Below are 18470 nucleotides of genomic sequence, written 5' to 3'. Positions count from 1 at the left end.
TATACACCGCCCTATATATATGTGTATACACCGCCCTATATATGTGTGTATACACCGCCCTATATATGTGTGTACACCGCCCTATATATATATGTGTATACACCGCCCTATATATGTGTATACACCGCCCTATATATATGTGTATACACCGCCCTATATATGTGTGTATACACCGCCCTATATATATGTGTATACACCGCCCTATATATATGTGTACACCGCCCTATATATGTGTATACACCGCCCTATATATGTGTATACACCGCCCTATATATGTGTATACGTGTATACACCGCCCTATATATACCAAATAAATGTACACACCACCCTATGTGTACACCGCCCTATATATATGTGTGTACACCGCCCTATATATGTGTATACACCGCCCTATATATATGTGTGTACACCGCCCTATATATATGTGTATACACCGCCCTATATATATGTGTGTACACCGCCCTATATATATGTGTGTACACCGCCCTATATATGTGTATACACCGCCCTATATATGTGTATACACCGCCCTATATATGTGTATACACCGCCCTATATATATGTGTGTACACCGCCCTATATATATGTGTATACACCGCCCTATATATATATGTGTGTACACCGCCCTATATATGTGTATACACCGCCCTATATATGTGTATACGCCGCCCTATATATATGTGTGTACACTGCCCTATATATGTGTATACACCGCCCTATATATATGTGTATACACCGCCCTATATATGTGTATACACCGCCCTATATATATGTGTATACACCGCCCTATATATACCAAATAAATGTACACACCACCCTATGTGTACACCGCCCTATATATATGTGTGTACACCGCCCTATATATGTGTATACACCGCCCTATATATATGTGTGTACACCGCCCTATATATGTGTATACACCGCCCTATATATGTGTATACACCGCCCTATATATGTGTATACACCGCCCTATATATATGTGTGTACACCGCCCTATATATATGTGTATACACCGCCCTATATATATGTGTATACACCGCCCTATATATGTGTATACACCGCCCTATATATATGTGTGTACACCGCCCTATATATGTGTATACACCGCCCTATATATATGTGTATACACCGCCCTATATATGTGTATACACCGCCCTATATATATATATATGTGTATACACCGCCCTATATATACCAAATAAATGTACACACCACCCTATGTGTACACCGCCCTATATATATGTGTGTACACTGCCCTATATATGTGTATACACCGCCCTATATATAGGTGTATACACCGCCCTATATATACCAAATAAATGTACACACCACCCTATGTGTACACCGCCATGTGTATACTGGAGATATGTGTACACCGCCCTATATATACCGTATATAGAGAGAGAGAGCCAGCAATAGTCAATAATGGACTTGAAAAAGTTTATTGAACTCAAATGTATCAAACGTAAGCAAAAATAATGACCACAAATAACCGACAAGAAGATTAATAAGACTCAGGTATTGGGGGTGAGGAATCAGCACACGTATCTGAGGGACATGGAAGGCAGGTGCAAACCAAACACTATGTAGATATAATGATGCCTCTATATGTGGCCATATTATTATTATTATTATTATTATTATTTCTATAGCACCATTGGTTCCCTTGTGCTGTACATGAGAAGGGATTACATACAGATTACAGATATCACTTACAGTAAACAAGCTAACAATGACAGACTGATACAGAGGGGAGAGGACCCTGCCCTTTCGGGCTTACATGCTACAGGATGTTGGGGAAGGAGACAGTAGGTTGGGGGGTTGCAGCAGTTCCGATGTTGGTGAGGCGGTAGCTCCAGTAGTGGTGAGGAGGCAGTGGGGTCATTGCAGGCTGTAAGCTTTCCTGAAGAGGTGGGTTTACAGGTTCCATCTGAAGGATCTGAATGTGGTTGATAGTCGGACTTGTGGGGGCAAAGAATTCCAGAGGATAGGGGCTATTCGGGAGAAGTCTTGGAGGCGGTTGGATGAGGAGCAAATAAGTGTGGATGATAGAAGGAGGTCTTGGGAGGACCGGAGATTACGTGAGGGAAGGTATCAGGAAATTAGTTCAGAGATGTATGGAGGAGACAGGTTGTAGATGGCCTTGTAGGTCAGTATTAGGCCGGAGTCACATTACAGTGAGATACGGCCGAGTCTCGCAGGTTAAAACCAAGCTCTGGCGCCGGCACTCCGGAGCGGAGCGTGCAGCTCCATGTATTGCAGTGCAGCTGCACGCTCCGCTCTGGAGTGCCGGCGCCAGAGCTTGGTTTTAACCCGCAAGACTTGGCCGTATCTCGCTGTGTGTGATCCCGGCCTAAGTAATTTGAACTGGATACCTGAGGTAATGGGAGTCAGTGAAGTGATTTGCAGAGGGGAGAAGCGGAGGAGTAGTGAGGAGAGAGTTGAATTAGTCGGGCGGCAGAGTTAAGGATGGACTGGAGAGGTGCGAGGGTGTTAGCAGGGAGACCACAGAAATGAATGTTGCAATAGTCGAGGTGGGAGATGATGAGGGCATGCACAAGCATTTTAGTAGACTGAGGGTTGAGGAAAGGACGGATTCTGGAAATATTTTTGAGCTGGAGGCAACAGGAGGTGGAGAGAGCTTGGATGTGTGGTTTGAAGGACAGGGCAGAGTCAAGTGTTACTCCGAGGCAGCGGACCTCCATATGTAATGTACGGCCATATATAAATGTATTGTCTCCCATATCATAGCAATAGTATATTCCTATGGAGAAAAAAAGTTACCAGTAACTTTACTCTGAGTGTAACCCATTAGTAGTACTTTACAGCTAGGAAAGGTATATATACTATACAGATATGGGTGCTAACAATAAGCAAATATAACACCTGATCTTACCCATGATAATCTCACTGTTATTCCTGACAAGCAGCCCAGGATCACAAAAGACCCCACAACAACATCCAAAGAACTGCAGACCTTGCCTCAGTTATTATTTACTAGATTATGGCCCGATGCTACTGCATCGGGAGGATGCGATAGCATCACACCTCTTGCCATGTTAACCCTCAACACACACACACTCCTCTCACCTTTCACCATCTCCACTCACTCTTTCACTCCACATACGACCCCTTCTCTCACTCCGTCTCTCATACTCACGCCGTCATCGCCGCTGCTCCACGATCCCCGACATCTTCTTCCGCTGGCGCCATCCTGGATCCAGACGTTGTCCACGCCGGCGACATGTTCTTGCGGCGACGCCATCTTGAGTATCGTGAAATCCTGCGATACTCAAGATGGCGTCGCCGGAAGAACATGTCGCCGGCGTGGACGACGTTGGGATCCAAAATGGCGTCAGCGAAATCTCGCGAGTTTTCGCCGACGCCATTTTGGATCCCGACGTCGTCCTCGCCGGCGACATGTTCTTGCAGTGACGCCATCTTGAGTATCGCGGGATTTCGCCGATCCAAAATAGCGTCGCCGCAGGAACATGTCGCCGGAACGGATGCCGTCGTGATCCAAAATGGCGTCGGCGAAATCTCGCGAGATTTCGCCGACGCCATTTTGGATCCCGACGTCCTCCACGCCGGCGACATGTTCTTGCGGCGACACCATCTTGAGTATCGCGGGATTTCGCGATACTCAAGATGGCGTCGCCGCAAGAACATGTCGCCGGCGTGGAGGACGTCGGGATCCAGGATGGCGCCGGCGGAAGATGATGTCGGGGATCGTGGATCAGCGGCGATGACGGCGTGAGTATGAGAGACGGAGTGAGAGAAAGGGTCGTATGTGGAGTGAAAAAGTGAGTGGACGTGAGTGGAGATGGTGAAAGGTGAGAGTGTGTGTGTTGAGGGTTAACATGGAAAGAGGTGTGCGGTGACGTCACCGGTTACAACTGGACGGAAGTTGTTACAACCGGAAGCTGCTTAGGGCATTTATTATTATAGATTATTTATATAGGTAAGGTTAGTGTTCATGACTCTATCATAAGAACTTGGCAAATATGGCCAGCATGGCAGAACTCCAAGACAAAAACCACTGCTGAGCATTAAGAATATAAAAGCTCATCTCAGTTTTGCCAGAAAACATCTGCATGATCCCCAAGTCTTTCTGGAAGATGTATGTCCCATTACATCTGGCGTAAAAGTAACACATTTCAGAAAAGGAACATCATACCAACAGTAAGATATGGTGGAGGTAGTGTGATGGTCTGGGGCTATTTTGCTGCTTCAGGACCTGGCCAGCTTGATGTGGTAAATGGAACCATGAATTCTGCCGTCTACCAAGAAATCCTGAAGGAGAATGTCTGGCCATTTGTTAATGACCTCAAGCTGAAGCGCATTTGCACTATGTAGCAGGACAATGATCCAAAACACACCAGCAAGTCCACCTCTGAGCGGTTTAAGAAAAACAATATGAAGACTTTTGCGTGGCCTAGTCAAAGTACTGACCTTAATCTGATTGAGATGCTGTGGCATGACCTTAAAAAGGCGGTTCATGCTCAGAGACCCTCCAATGTGGCTGATTTACAACAATTCTGCAAAGATGAGCGGCCAAAATCCCTCCAGTTATCACAAACAATTGCAGTTGTTGCTGCTAAGGGTGGTCCAACCAGTTATTAGGTTTAGGGGGCAATCACTTTTTCACACAGGACCCTGTAAGTTTCTTTTTCCATTAATAATAAAGATCTTCATTTAAAAACTGTGTTTGTATTATCTTCATCTAATATTTGTCTGCTGATCAGAAACATTTACTGTAGTTAAGGTTTTAGAGGAGGAAGTTAGAAACAAAAATTGAAGAAAAAATGTGGTCAGTTCTGTACTAAAATACCATATCCTAGTAGTAATATCTCCATAATCCAGGTATGCATGCCCCCCGCGCCCCCCCCCCCCCCCCCAATCCCCATCCTGGTAAACATGGCCCCCTCATCCCCATCCTGGTAGGCATGGCCCCATCAGAAAAACATAAAAAGGAAAAATTTTACTTACCTTCCTGCGCTACCTCGCAGCGTCCAGTTCCGATGCCAGCAGCTGATTTATGCTTGTAAGCAGCGCATGGCAGTGATGTCATGCTGCCTCCAAGCAGAGGACAGCTGCCAGAATACTCACTGCTCTCCACACGCCAGGACCATGGGAAGCAGTGAATATTCACTGATCTTTAACAGCGGGCATAATGTTAGCTGCAGCTGCCTGTGGGCACAGTAGCTGCAGGAGCCTATGGCTGCTGCTCCTGTGCCCGCTTTTAAAGATCAATGAATATTCACTGAGAGAGCAGAGACTATTCCTTCCCTTAAGCTGTGGGAACATGTGAAAGCCCAGCGGCAAGAGCAGTGAATAATAATTCCTCTTTAGCAGCAGGTACATTAGTTAGCAGCAGCCGGCTCCTTCCTCCCTGACTGCTGCTCCCCCACCTCCCCATCCATGGCCAGATTCTAGGGTGCAAGAGCCTCCCAGGTACTAACCAAACCTTGAAAATAAATCCCAAAATTGGAGGCAGCACACCAGTAAGTAGAAAATAATGTGCAGTTCAATTGCCCATGTGGCAACGTTTCGGTCCAAAGTGTGGACCTTTGATTGCTTGAGAAAGGTCCACACTTTGGATTGAAACGTCGCCACATTGGCAATTAAATGGCACGTGACTTTCTACTTACTGGTGTGCTGCCTCCAATTTTTGGATATGATGAGATTATATATATATATATATATATATATATATATATATATATATATATACACACACAAAAATGTTGTCCACTATATTCGGTATATAGAGCAATGCCTCCAGGCTTCTGGCTTGCTTGGGAAATGATTCTCTCCTAAAGATTAAAAGTTTGGATAGCTTCATGGTGCATCTGTTGACCTGAACTGCTCAGGGTCTGATGCTGCTTGCAGAGACAGCGTTACCTCAGCAGTATCGGAGGAGGGTAAGGGCACAGAAGCTGAGTTGATCCAGCAATCTGGCCAGCTTTAGAGCGATGCATGCAAACGCGAGTTTCTTGCCCAGGAAAGACGAGGTTGGGAATCGTGGCAGTAACAGTACAACATAGGAGGAATTTTTAATTCTTTCTTTGGCTAATGACCTAACCCCAAACCGTTCAGATTTGATGATGTTGCAGAAGTATAATATTTGCCATGACGTCTGCAGACTATTTCGTGTGTTCAGTGTAGACCCCTCATTTGTAGAGAATCGAATCCCTAATGGTGGTCCTGCCCATTCTGGTGTTGTTTGAATGCCAAGTAAGCTGCACGGTGCTGAGCTGTGAGCACGGGTCCCACTACAGGACGTCGGACCCTCATGGAGCCCATTTCTAAACAGTCTGAGGGGCGATATGCTCCCCAGAGGGCTGTGCTCTGCTTGTCCTCGCACAATGCAGCAGATACCAGTCCTGCTGCTGCTGCTTTGTGCCCCTACCCCAGTCCCACGGCCTGATATCTGCTCCATGCGCTGGAGACACAGCAATTCTCCTTGTGCCGCCACTTATGGATGTGCCATCGTGGAGGATGGATCAGTTATATAGTGGAACAACCTGAATTATTGACGATGCACAATCTCCATGTATTATGCCCGAGTCTTCTGGGCAGAGGGGCATCAGGCCGATTTTCAACGGGGAGGGAGAAGAAAATAAATTAAGATGAGGTGCATTTATTAGAGAATTTAATTGGCTGTATATAACTAGTGGTGGAGTCCAAGCAGCTGATGATTGTACAGTGATATCAGGCAGGTTGCTAGTAGTACAAGGTGACGACCCCCTGTGACCCACGCATTTATCCGCCACGGACCGCTACTGATGGCGTTACATGACGGCAAACACCGGGGAACGCGCAGGAAAAAAATACAGTTTGTTCACACACTCTCGTCGCTGGTTTATCTGTTAGATGTTGCTGTTCTGAACCATCTGCAGATATTCTTTGTATAGTTTCTCTTGGGCTTCATATAATTTCCTGAGTTTTTTGGTTTGACCTTTGCTCAGCTCCTTCCCTTCAGTATCATGTGTTGGGAATCCCTGGGGGGGGGGGGGGGGGAATAAAAAAAAACAAATAAGAAGACAAAAAGGTCAGAAGTGCAGAAGAATTCCTTTCATCCGGCATTTCATAATCTGCCAACCACTCACATTTTCATCAAACTTTGAGTATTTGTCAATTTCTGTCTTGAACATTTCACTTGGACAGATCTTCATTTTGCCAAGTTTTGCTGCCTGAGAAGAAAATCAGAGAGAAAGAAAACTGGAGGTAAAACTAAATGGAAACTTTGAAGAGCTCTGCTGTTTTCTTATATACATTATTATTTTTTAGGGTACAAGCCACAGCTCATTTGTATGTCCACAGTAAGCCCTATGGTGCATATAATTCCCTTCAAGCAGCCTCACATGTATGAGATTACTGGCTGTGACAATAGGAAGAGTAAGGAAACAGGACATCCTCCCATTGTGCTAACCTACTAATGAGAGTGACAGATTTCTTCATACATAATCATATATCTTTCCTATCCTGAGTTACATCCTGTATTATACTCCAGAGCTGCACTCACTATTCTGCTGGTGCAGTCACTGTGTACATACATTACATTACTTATCCAGAGTTACATCCTGTATTATACCCCAGAGCTGCACTCACTATTCTGCTGGTGCAGTCACTGTGTATTATACCCCAGAGCTGCACTCACTATTCTGCTGGTGCAGTCACTGTGTACATACATTACTGATCCTGAGTTACATCCTGTATTATACCCCAGAGCTGCACTCACTATTCTGCTGGTGCAGTCTCTGTGTACATACATTACTGATCCTGAGTTACATCCTGTATTATACCCCAGAGCTGCACTCACTATTCTGCTGGTGCAGTCACTGTGTATATACATTACATTACTGATCCTGAGTTACATCCTGTATTATACCCCAGAGCTGCACTCACTATTCTGCTGATGCAGTCACTGTGTACATACATAACTGATCCTGAGTTACATCCTGTATTATACCCCAGAGCTGCACTCACTATTCTGCTGATGTAGTCACTGTGTACATACATTACTGATCCTGAGTTACATCCTGTATTATACCCCAGAGCTGCACTCACTATTCTGCTGGTGCAGTCTCTGTGTACATACATTACTGATCCTGAGTTACATCCTATATTATACCCCAGAGCTGCACTCACTATTCTGCTGGTGGAATCACTGTGTACATACATTACTGACCCTGAGTTACATCCTGTATTATACTCTAGAGCTGCACTCACTATTCTGCTGGTGCAGTCACTGTGTACAGACTACAATATGAAGTGGACAGGTTGATACTTGTAACCTGCGTTATCCATAGTTTCTCCCCTCCTTCCTCCGAACATCATCCTGGAAAGCTTTTGGAAGAAATGAATAGTTTCCCAGGGAGACTGGGCAGATTTACCTCCTGCTCCTGTTTTTTCCTAGCAGCTTCTTCCTTTTTCCTTCTCTTCTCTTCTTCAGCCTGGAAGTACACAAGACAAGACATAACCTTTTCTTACAGTATTACCGTAGTCTGTTTCGCTACAAGATATTTGTGTGTTTTTTTTGGAGTGGGGGTTAGTGGAAGGTTCATCAGGGTGGATGTTTCCAACCAGCATTACACAGTGGCCACATATACAGGCACATGGGAGGAATAGGGCTAAGTGACAGCACATGTGAAAAAGACTTGGGTATACTAATAGATCACAGACTGAATATGAGTCAACAGTGTGATGCAGCAGCAAAAAAGGCAAATGCAATTCTAGGATGTATTAACAGAAGCATACAGTCTAGATCACGTGAAGTCATTATTTCCCTCTACTCCTCTTTGGTCAGATCTCATCTGGAATATTGTGTCCAGTTTTGGGCACCACATTTTAAAAAAGACATCAACAAACTGGAGCAAGTTCAGAAAAGAGCAACCAGAATGGTGACCGGTCTGCAAACCCTGTCTTATGAGGAAAGGTTGCAGGATTTGGGAATGTTTAGTTTGCAAAAGAGAAGACTGAAAGGAGACTTAATAGCTGTCTACAAATATCTAAAGGGCTGTCACATTGTAGAAGGATCAACTTTATTCTCATTTGCACAAGGAAAGACTAGAAGCAATGGGATGAAACTGAATGGGAGGAGACACAGATTAGATATTGGAAAAAACTTTGACAGTTAGAGTGATCAATGAGTGGAACAGGCTGCCACGAGAAGTGGCGAGTTCTCCTTCAATGGAAGTCTTCAAACAGAGGCTGGACAGACATCTGACTGGGATGATTTAGCGAATCCTGCTTTGAGCAGGGGGTTGGACCAGATGGCCCAGGAGGTCCCTTCCAACTCTACGATTCTATGGTTCTGGACCATATAGGTGAGGTTCGGGCAGCAGACCCATTTTTATGATGCCTTTATGTCCTAAAATGGTATGTGCATTATGAATAGGATAGATTTACCTTTTTCTTTTCCTCCTTCTCTTTCAGCAGTGTCTCTCTATCCACAAGTTTCACCACGGTGGGAAGTCCTAGAAAAACAATGGTGGGAAGATTGTTCCTTTGTTAAAGAGGTCCCGGGTGCATAAGCCACAACACCTGTTAACTTTGCATTAAGCAGCTGGAAAGGGGTTGCTGGGTCTTGTAGTTCTATGCAAGAGGAAACAACTGCTGGTGAACACCACTATCCATAAAGCAGTAACCAGTGTGTACAGCTGCTATGTGCTCGACACAAGGGAAGGCTTCATAGGTCAGCACATCATCAAATCTGTGTGATCTTGGCCCGCTTATTAGGGTGTATGGGCAGATAAGAGAGTTACTCTGGCGCCCCGTCACAACACAGCAGCACACAAAAGTAGCTGTTGAGCCCAGGGCAAGAAGAAACATCTGAACTTCAGGGCCCAAGATGATGGCTTCTGCAGCCTCTATGTCCATAGCAAACTACAGAATGAGTTAACAGGAGAAATGTATGCACTGTTCTATATAGTGGCTGCAGAAAACGATCTATGCAGTTTTGAAAAACATGGATTTTTGTTAGTACTCACCGTAAAATCCTTTTCTCCGAGACGCTCATTGGGGGACACAGGTACTGTGGGTGTATGCTACCGCCATCTGAAGGCTGACACTAGGTAAACACATGGTTAGCTCCTCCGCCACCACATACACCCTCGCCCCGATTACGGGCGGAAACCAGTTTAGTGCAAAAGCAGTCGGAGAACAACGAGAAATAACAGCCTTAACGCAAATAAAAATATGTCTGGAAAAGATCCACCCTGACATCAAAAAGAAAAATGCGTATTAACTAAATAAACTAGAGCCAACCTTGGCTAACAGGGTGGGTGCTGTGTCCCCCAATGAGCGTCTTGGAGAAAAGTATTTTACGGTGAGTACTCAGAAAAATCCATGTTTCTCCTTCGTCTCATTGGGGGACACAGGTACTGTGGGACGTCCTAAAGCAGTCCCTGGGTGGGAGAATGACTCACCGATCCAAGCTACATGCACCTCTTGTTCAAAGGTGCGCCACCGCCGCTTGGAGAATTTTTCTACCCAGGCTCGCATCTGACAAAGCCCGAGTATGGACATTATAATGTTTGGTAAACGTCTGCAGGCTGGACCAGGTTGCTGCCTTGCACACTTGTTTCGTCGAAGCCTGGTGCCTAAGCGCCCAAGAGGCGCCCACTGCTCGAGTAGAGTGTGCTCTGATCCCTGCTGGGACCGGCGCCCCCCTGATGCGGTAGGCTTCCTGAATCGTTAGACTGATCCATCTGGCTACGGTCGACTTTGAGGCTGCGAGTCCCTTCCTGCGCCCCTCAAGGAGCACGAACAGCGTGTCCGTCTGACGGAAGGATGCCGTCCGCGCCACGTACCTTCTGAGTGCTCTCACCAGGTCTAACGTGTGAAGAACTTTTTCCACGCGATGTACTGGCGCCGGACAGAATGAGGGCAAAACAATATCCTCATTAATGTGGAATGAGGACATGACCTTCGGCAGAAAGGGGGGAGCTGGTCTGAGTACCACCTTATCCTTGTGGAAGGTGAGAAACGGTGCACGGCAGGACAAGGCCGCCAACTCAGAGACTCGCCTAATGGAAGTTACAGCTACCAAGAACACTACCCTCCAGGAAAGGTACGCCAACGGAACCTCTTGGAGCGGTTCAAAAGGCGCCTCCTGCAGAACATTCAGGACCAGATTAAGGTCCCAGGCGTCCAGGGGCACCCTATACGGCGGCACCAAGTGGGAGACTCCCTGGATGAAAGTCCTCACCTGCATATTGGTAGCAATCTTTCGCCGATATCTGTCTCCTAAGGGAGCTCGGGGCCAAACCTGAATCTAGGCCTGACTGGAGAAACACCAAGATGTTGGGAATCATAGAATCGTAGAGTTGGAAGGGACCTCCTGGGCCATCTGGTCCAACCCCCTGCTCAATGCAGGATTCACTAAATCATCCCAGTCAGATGTCTGTCCAGCCTCTGTTTGAAGACTTCCATTGAAGGAGAACTCACCACTTCTCGTGGCAGCCTGTTCCACTCATTGATCACTCTGTCAAAAAGTTTTTTCTAATATCTAATCTGTGTCTCCTCCCATTCAGTTTCATCCCATTGCTTCTAGTCTTTCCTTGTGCAAATGAGAATAAAGATGATCCTTCTCGAAATGAATCGAAAATGTCAGTGACGAAAAACCACGATCCCGACACCAAGCAAAGACGACTTTCCAGGTGTGATGGTAAATTTTCGCCGAGGTCGCCTTCCGGGCGCTAATCATTGTGGCTACCACATTGCAGCTAAACCCCGCCTGAGTCAGGATCCATGATTCAACGGCCATGCCGTCAAACACAGGGCCCCTGAGTTCGGGTGGAAGACCGGACCCTGGGTCAGAAGATCTGGGGGCTCTGGTAGTCGCCATGGGACGTCGGCGAGCAGCTGCACCAGATCTGCGTACCAAGCCCAACGGGGCCAGTCTGGGGCCAGTAGAATTGCTGGAACTCCTTCTGTTTTGATCTTCTTAATGACCCTCGGGAGCAGCGGTAGCGGGGGAAACAAGTATGAAAGGCGTAACTGGTTCCATGGCAGAATCAACGCATCCACCACGATCGCTCGCTGGTCCCAAGACCGAGCGATGAATACGGGCACCTAGGCGTTCACTCTGGATGCCATCAGATCCACATCCGGAGTCCCCCAACGTTGGCAAATCTGCAAGACCTCGGGATGCAACGACCATTCCCCTGCCGCGACACCCTGCCGGCTGAGGAAGTCCGCCGCCCAATTTTCTATGCCCGAAATATGGACTGCCGATATCACGGAATGGTTCCTTTCGGCCCAGCGGAGCACGTGTCCTACCTCGCGCATGGTTGCTCTGCTGCGTGTGCCCCCCTGGCGATTTACGTAAGCCACCGCCGTGGCGTTGTCCGACTGAATCCGGACCGGACGCCCTGCTAGAAGGTGCTGAAAATGCTGCAGTGCCAGCCGAACTGCTCGTATTTCCAACAAGTTGATCGGGAGACGTGCCTCCCGCAGCGACCATCGTCCCTGTGTGGTGTGGTGACGAAAAACCGGTCCCCAGCCGAGGAGGCTGGCGTCGGTCGTGAACACTAGCCAGTGATCTGGGAGAAAGGGTTTCCCCTGCAGAAGGGAGGACATCCTCGTCCACCACTCCAGAGACCGTCTGACCTGCGAGGATAGCTGGCATCGATGATCGAGCATGAACAGGTTCCTGTCCCAAGATAAGAGCGCGTGCTGTAGGGGGCGAAGATGAAATTGGGCAAGCGGAATCGCTTCTATTGCCGCCACCATCTTCCCTAGCACTCTCATCCCAAACGGAATGGTGTGCGGGACTGGCTGCAGAAGTCTCTGGATTCCCTGCCGGAGCGCCAGCGCCTTGTCCTGAGGGAGTATTACCAACCCTCGGGAGGTGTCGAAAATCATCCCTAAAAAAGAAATCCTCTGAGCTGGGACAAGGGATGATTTTTTCCTGTTGACCAACCATCCTAAGCGGGAGAGGGTATCCAGTGTGATACTGACATTCTCCTCGCATGCCCGAAATGAAGGGGCCTTGACCAAGAGGTTGTCTAGGTACGGCAAGACGACTATGCCCCGCGAGTGTAAGACGGTCATCACGACTGCCATTACCTTTGTAAAATACTCTGGGAGCGGTGGCTAGCCCGAAAGGCAGAGCAGCAAACTGGAAATGTCCGCCATTGATGGCGAACCGCAGAAACCTCTGATGCGATGGAAAAATGGGGATGTGCAGGTAGGCAGCTTGGATGTCGATCGAGGCCAAGTATTCCCCTTGTCCCATGGCCGATATAACTGAACGGAGAGATTCCATTCTGAAATGTTTGATCTTGATGAACCGGTTCAGGAGCTTCAGGTCCAGAACCGGCCTGACTGTCCCGTCCTTTTTGAGGACCGCAAACAGATTGGAATAAAAACCCTGCCCGTGCTCTGGTACAGGAATAATGACTCTGTTGCGCTGGAGTGAGTTGATGACCACTAGCAACGCCCTTGCCCGGGGCTCCACTTTGGGAAGTCGGGACAGAAAAAATTCGTTTCGTGGGAAACCTGAAAAACCCTATCTTGTAACCTGCGGACACAAGTTCCGCCGCCCATGAGTCGTGTGCTATCTTGACCCAGACCTGGCGAAAGCCGAGTAGGCAGCCGCCCACTCTGCTGATGTCGCCTAAAAAGTGCTCTGAGTCATTTGTCTGAGGGTCTCTGGGCCCTGGCTCCCCTCGCCCTGGGCTGGCGAGCACGCATTCTCCCCAATGGGTTGGCTCTATGTGAGTACTGTCGCTCCCTATCCTGGTTGGAACGTCCTGGAGCGGCAGAGCTGGCCGTTGCCGTCCACCCGGGGTTGCGAAAGGCCCGAAACCGAGCCTAAGGCTGGCGAAATGGTTGCTTGACCTTTTGTTGCGGGAGGAAGCAGCTTTTTCCCCCGGTAGCGTCGGAGATGAGCCGGTCTAACTTTTCTCTGAACAAACGGCCACCCTGATAAGGCAGGGAAGTCAAAGACTTCTTGGAAATTGAATCGGCCCGCCATGTTCTTAACCATTGGGCCCTCCTAATGGCTACCGCATTTGCGGCCGCTAGAGCCGCACAATTGGCCGCATTCAAGGAAGCATTAAGTAGTCACCGGCCATCGCGATTTGACTCGCAATCTCTGCTACCTCTGCCGGCAGGTCTCTATCCTGCAAGACCTTGCCCAATGAGTCTGACCATGACATCATGGCCTTGGCTACCCAAGTTGCCGCGAACGAGGGAGCGAGTGCTGAACCTGATGCCTCAAAAACTGAGCGAGCCATTCCTTCTATGAGCCGATCCGTGGGGTCCTTGATAGAAGCACCACTAGGTACCGATAACAAGGATCTCGAGGCCAAGCGTGACACCGGTGGATCCACCACTGGGGATTCTGCCCATTTCTTACGGAGCTCCGGGGCAAACGGATATCTTGCCTCTATCGTTTTCTGCCCCGAGAAACGCCTATCCGGCCGTTCCCTGTGACGCTGCACTATGTCCTCAAATTCTGGGTGAGTGCCAAACACTCTCTGCGGTCGCTTAGCCCACTTAAAGGACACCTTATGGCCTGAGGCCAAAGCGACGTCATCCTCAACTCCCAGTGTCTGACTAGGCCTGTTTCACACATCCGTTTTTCCCCATCAGTCAAAATCCGCAGTTTTGCAAAAAAAAAGAAAAAACGGATCCGCCATTTTTCTTGGCGGATCCCTTTTTTTCCCCATTGACTTGTATTAACGGCGGATCTTGACGGATGGTCATCCGTTCGATCCGGTTTTTTTTACAGATCCGCCAAGATTTTGTCTCTCTCTCTCTCTCCTCCCCGGGCAGCGGTTCCTTTAAAATTCTTCCTTCAACAGATCCGTTAAAACAACGGTCCGGTACCAAACGTTGTGGTCAGTACGGGAACGGATCCGTTGTCCGCCATTTTAGCGGATTTTAACTGACGAAAAAAAATGATGTGTGAAACAGGCCTTAACGGCATCAATGAGGCTGTTAACTGTTTCCCGGCACTCCGGGGTATCCAGGTCCAGTGGCTCGTTCGAGTCACAGTCTGAACTCTGCCCGCTCCCAACACCTGGTGAAGGTGAGCGTGATGCCGAACTTACTGATGCTGAGGCACCTGATGGGCCGGGCGACGCCATGAGGGTTCGTTTCCTTAGCGTCTGTCTGGAGTGAGAGCGGCCCCTGCAGGCCGGAGGGTCCTGTGAGGCGGAGGACCCCTCCCAGATCAGCGAGCCACTATCCTTGCTCCTATCTGGGGCATGAAGAGACTCAATTGCCTTTGTTAGCGAAGCCATAGATTGCGATAGGGACAAGGCCCATTCTGGAGGATTTGAATTCCCGGTTCGATCACGGGGGAGGGCTCCTGGGTGCGTTCGGAGTCGCAGGCTTCACAAAATTTATTGCCCTGTGCACGCGGAAATGACGCCCTACAGGCGAAGCATGCAGCGTAAAGAAACGTGTGTGCCTTCCCTTTCCCAGCCATATTGTGTCCACCAGGCATTGATGTAGCCCTACTAGGGGCTGTGGAGGGGGAGTAGCCTTGGCTGCCACCCGCGGTCAGGACCGCGCTTACCTGGTCCTGTGTCCCCCCGCTGCTTCTCCTGCTGCAAACGCTGGCGTTGGTCACTACTGAGGGCTGCCCGACCGCTGCTTTCTGGCTGCGGCCTATGCTGCCACAAAGCCAGGGCCTCAATTTTATCCGGCGCCTGCCTAGGCCGGGCCGCCGGAAGTGACATCGCGTCCGGAGGGCGGGACTTCCGGCCGCGGCCTACCAGCGGCCGCAGCCACGGTCTGGATTTTTAGTATCCGCCCGCGACGGGGGTGGCAGCGGGCGTTTAGGGCGCCGCACCCTAAGGCCGAAACCGCACCAGGCGCGGCGTCTGTTCCGCCGCCTCTGCAGTGAGGAGAGGCGAGGAGTGGGGGAAAAGGGCGGCCGGGAAAGGACGCGCAGCACTGAACCTCCTGCACTCTGGCCGCCAGAACTGGCCTGACTGTCCGCACAGCCATCCATCACCTCCACACCATCCGGACCCTGCATCTCCAGGTAGAGGGGGGGGGCGATATCCTGGACGGTGCAGGCACCCTAGCTCCATCCATCCGTCCGCCGCCTTGCAGCACCGCTGTCTAGCGTTGGTGGAGCAGTGGGGGCCGCACAGACTAATCTTGTGCCTCATAATGTCCCACGTCGCGGGAGAGGATACGTGGAGGGACACTCGCACGTGGTCGCTCGTTGATGGTTTGGGAAAATCGGACCCTTTACAATAGGATCCGTTGCCCCTGTCTAATCTTCATAGCAAAACAAAAAAAAAAAAAGTCTGGCGAAAATGGCCCAGATATGTCCCTCGGTGCAGGAAAGGATACGTGGAGACGATACTCAACACGTGCTTGTCCGTTGTTGGTTTGGGGAGATCGGCCCTTTCAATAGGGGCCGTCGCCCCTGTCTTATCTTCATGAAAAGGGAAGGAAAAAAAAAAAAAAAGAAAGTCTGGAGAAACCAGACACGTGTGCCTCCAAAGACACTAAGCAAAAAAAATGGTTTCCGCCCATAATCGGGGCGAGGGTGTATGCGGCGGAGGAGGAGCTAACCTTGTGTTGTTTACTTAGTGTCAGCCTCCAGATGGCAGTAGCATACACCCACAGTACCTGTGTCCCCCAATGAGATGAAGGAGAAAAATAATAATAATGATAATGAGATCAAACTTGATTAAAAAGAAACATGTAAAATCCATGACCTCTTTTGTGTTTAATTTATTAATACCAGAGGCACTCGACATTTTCCAGACTAGCCTGTTACCTTCATGGTCTTCCAGTCGGACGCCGAGCTCTGGAAGTACATCGTCCCGCAGAGAGTCACACAGCTGCAAAACTCCCAATACTGTGAAGGAGCAAACACAGGGCCTATGATGTAAAGGGTTTTATTCATCCACACATTGGATTGTTAAAACTAGTTAGGGGTCCCAGCAATCAGAGAAGTAATGTCAATTGTAGGATAGCCCTTTAATAAAAGAAACATCAGTCTATACGCACACGGGGTGAAAATCATTAGTCCAAATAATGTGGCGCTGTACTATGGCCGGGAAGGGATTGTAGGGTAGCGCGTTCTTGGTTTGTATGGTATAACCACAACTCGCCAAGTCTCAGGACATCCTTGCTCGTCTTACCTTTGTTCTCTCGGGCAATCTGTCGCACTCCTTCCCTGAACTGGGAGAGGGCCTGAAGATAAGGCATCACTGTGGACTCCAACTGCAAGAATAAACCAAGACGACAGTGGACTGCAATTAACAAAAAAGGTACAAATAATTATTTTTTTTCTATACCAGAAAGAGAATGCTCGAGGGCAATCATTAGGGAGGCAAACGAATTTACAACCTTTAGGCTATGTGCCCACGTAGCGTTTTAATACGCACAGTGAAAACCGGACTCCTTCCCAGAAATCGCGCGTTTTTTTCCACGCGATTTCACCGCGATTCTGTTCGCGATTTTGCCGCAATTTTCTCAAGCACTTTTCAAGCGATTTGAAGCATCGCTTGGAAAGTGATTGACAGGTTGGTCACACTCGTCAAACATAGTGTTTGACAAGTGTGACCAGGTTTTTACTATTGAGGTCGCCTATGCGGCATCAATAGTAAAAGATAGAATGTGAAAAATGATAATAAAAAAAAAAGAAATAAATAAATAAAAAAAAAAAATCGGGGTATATTTACCTTCCGACATCCCGCGCTGCCATCCCGGGTCTCAGCGTTCCCAGCGATGCCTTGCGAGACCTGTGATGACGTTGGTCTTGCGTTACTATAGCGATCTCGCGAGACCGCTAGAGTCACGCGAGACTTCGTCATCACAGGACCTTGCCACAAGGCATTACTGGGAACGCTGCGGCCCGGGAATGCAGCGCGGGATGTCGGAAGGTAAATATACCCCGATTTTTTATTCTTTTTTTTACAGGGGTATGGTACCCAGGGCCTGGAGGACAGTCTCCTCTCCTCCACACCGTGGGTACCAACCGCACATGAGACGCTTACCTTCCCGCATGGTGGGCATAGCCACATGCGGGAAGTAAACGATTCTCATGCATTCCTATGGGTGCGGAATCGGGCAAATTCTTTGCGATTCCGCACAAAAGAATGAGCATGCTGCGATTTTTTCCGCGATGCGATTCTGCCGCGGAACAAAGCGCAGCATTAGCACAGCATGTGCGGAATGCCATAGGAATGCATGGGGGGCGTTCTGTACACGATTTTTAAACGTTTTTGCACCGCAAATCGCGGCAAAAACGCTTAAAAATCGCATCGTGGGCACACAGCCTAATTGTAGAGTATTAGAAATAAGCAAAAAGGTTTGTAGTAACCAGTTACGACTTCTGGTCCAGTTCTCTGTTGCAGCCAGACTTCACTTTTGTAGCTGGCATCATCAGCCTGGTATGCCCTGGGCGCCTCTGTTGCCTCCTAAGCCCTTCAACACCATGATATTGCAGAGCGGCACTGCAATAAACGCCATGATGTCACACA

General features: G+C 48.6%; 1 protein-coding gene across 2 annotated transcripts in view; it reads right to left on the bottom strand.

Moving 5' to 3' along the window:
- Nucleotides 1-6638: 6638 nt before the first annotated feature.
- The window catches only part of CARS1 (cysteinyl-tRNA synthetase 1), a 38742-nt gene continuing 26910 nt past the window's right edge, over nt 6639-18470 (bottom strand). For both annotated transcript variants that reach the window (XM_073578535.1, XM_073578536.1), the window contains 6 exons: nt 17127-17208; nt 16760-16840; nt 9415-9482; nt 8400-8459; nt 7113-7196; nt 6639-7004 (listed from right to left, as the gene is read on the bottom strand). In XM_073578535.1, coding sequence (XP_073434636.1) covers nt 6873-7004; nt 7113-7196; nt 8400-8459; nt 9415-9482; nt 16760-16840; nt 17127-17208 — 507 coding nt within the window. In that variant the 3' untranslated portion in view covers nt 6639-6872. The remainder of the gene's footprint in view (nt 7005-7112; nt 7197-8399; nt 8460-9414; nt 9483-16759; nt 16841-17126; nt 17209-18470) is intronic.

This window comes from Dendrobates tinctorius, unplaced genomic scaffold, assembly GCF_039654945.1.
Source record: "Dendrobates tinctorius isolate UK_male_01 unplaced genomic scaffold, ASM3965494v1 ptg000059l, whole genome shotgun sequence".
In the NCBI taxonomy this organism is placed as follows: Eukaryota; Metazoa; Chordata; class Amphibia; order Anura; family Dendrobatidae; genus Dendrobates; species Dendrobates tinctorius.
The sequence above is the reverse complement of the archived record's forward strand: the minus strand, read 5'-3'. Positions and strand labels throughout refer to the sequence as shown.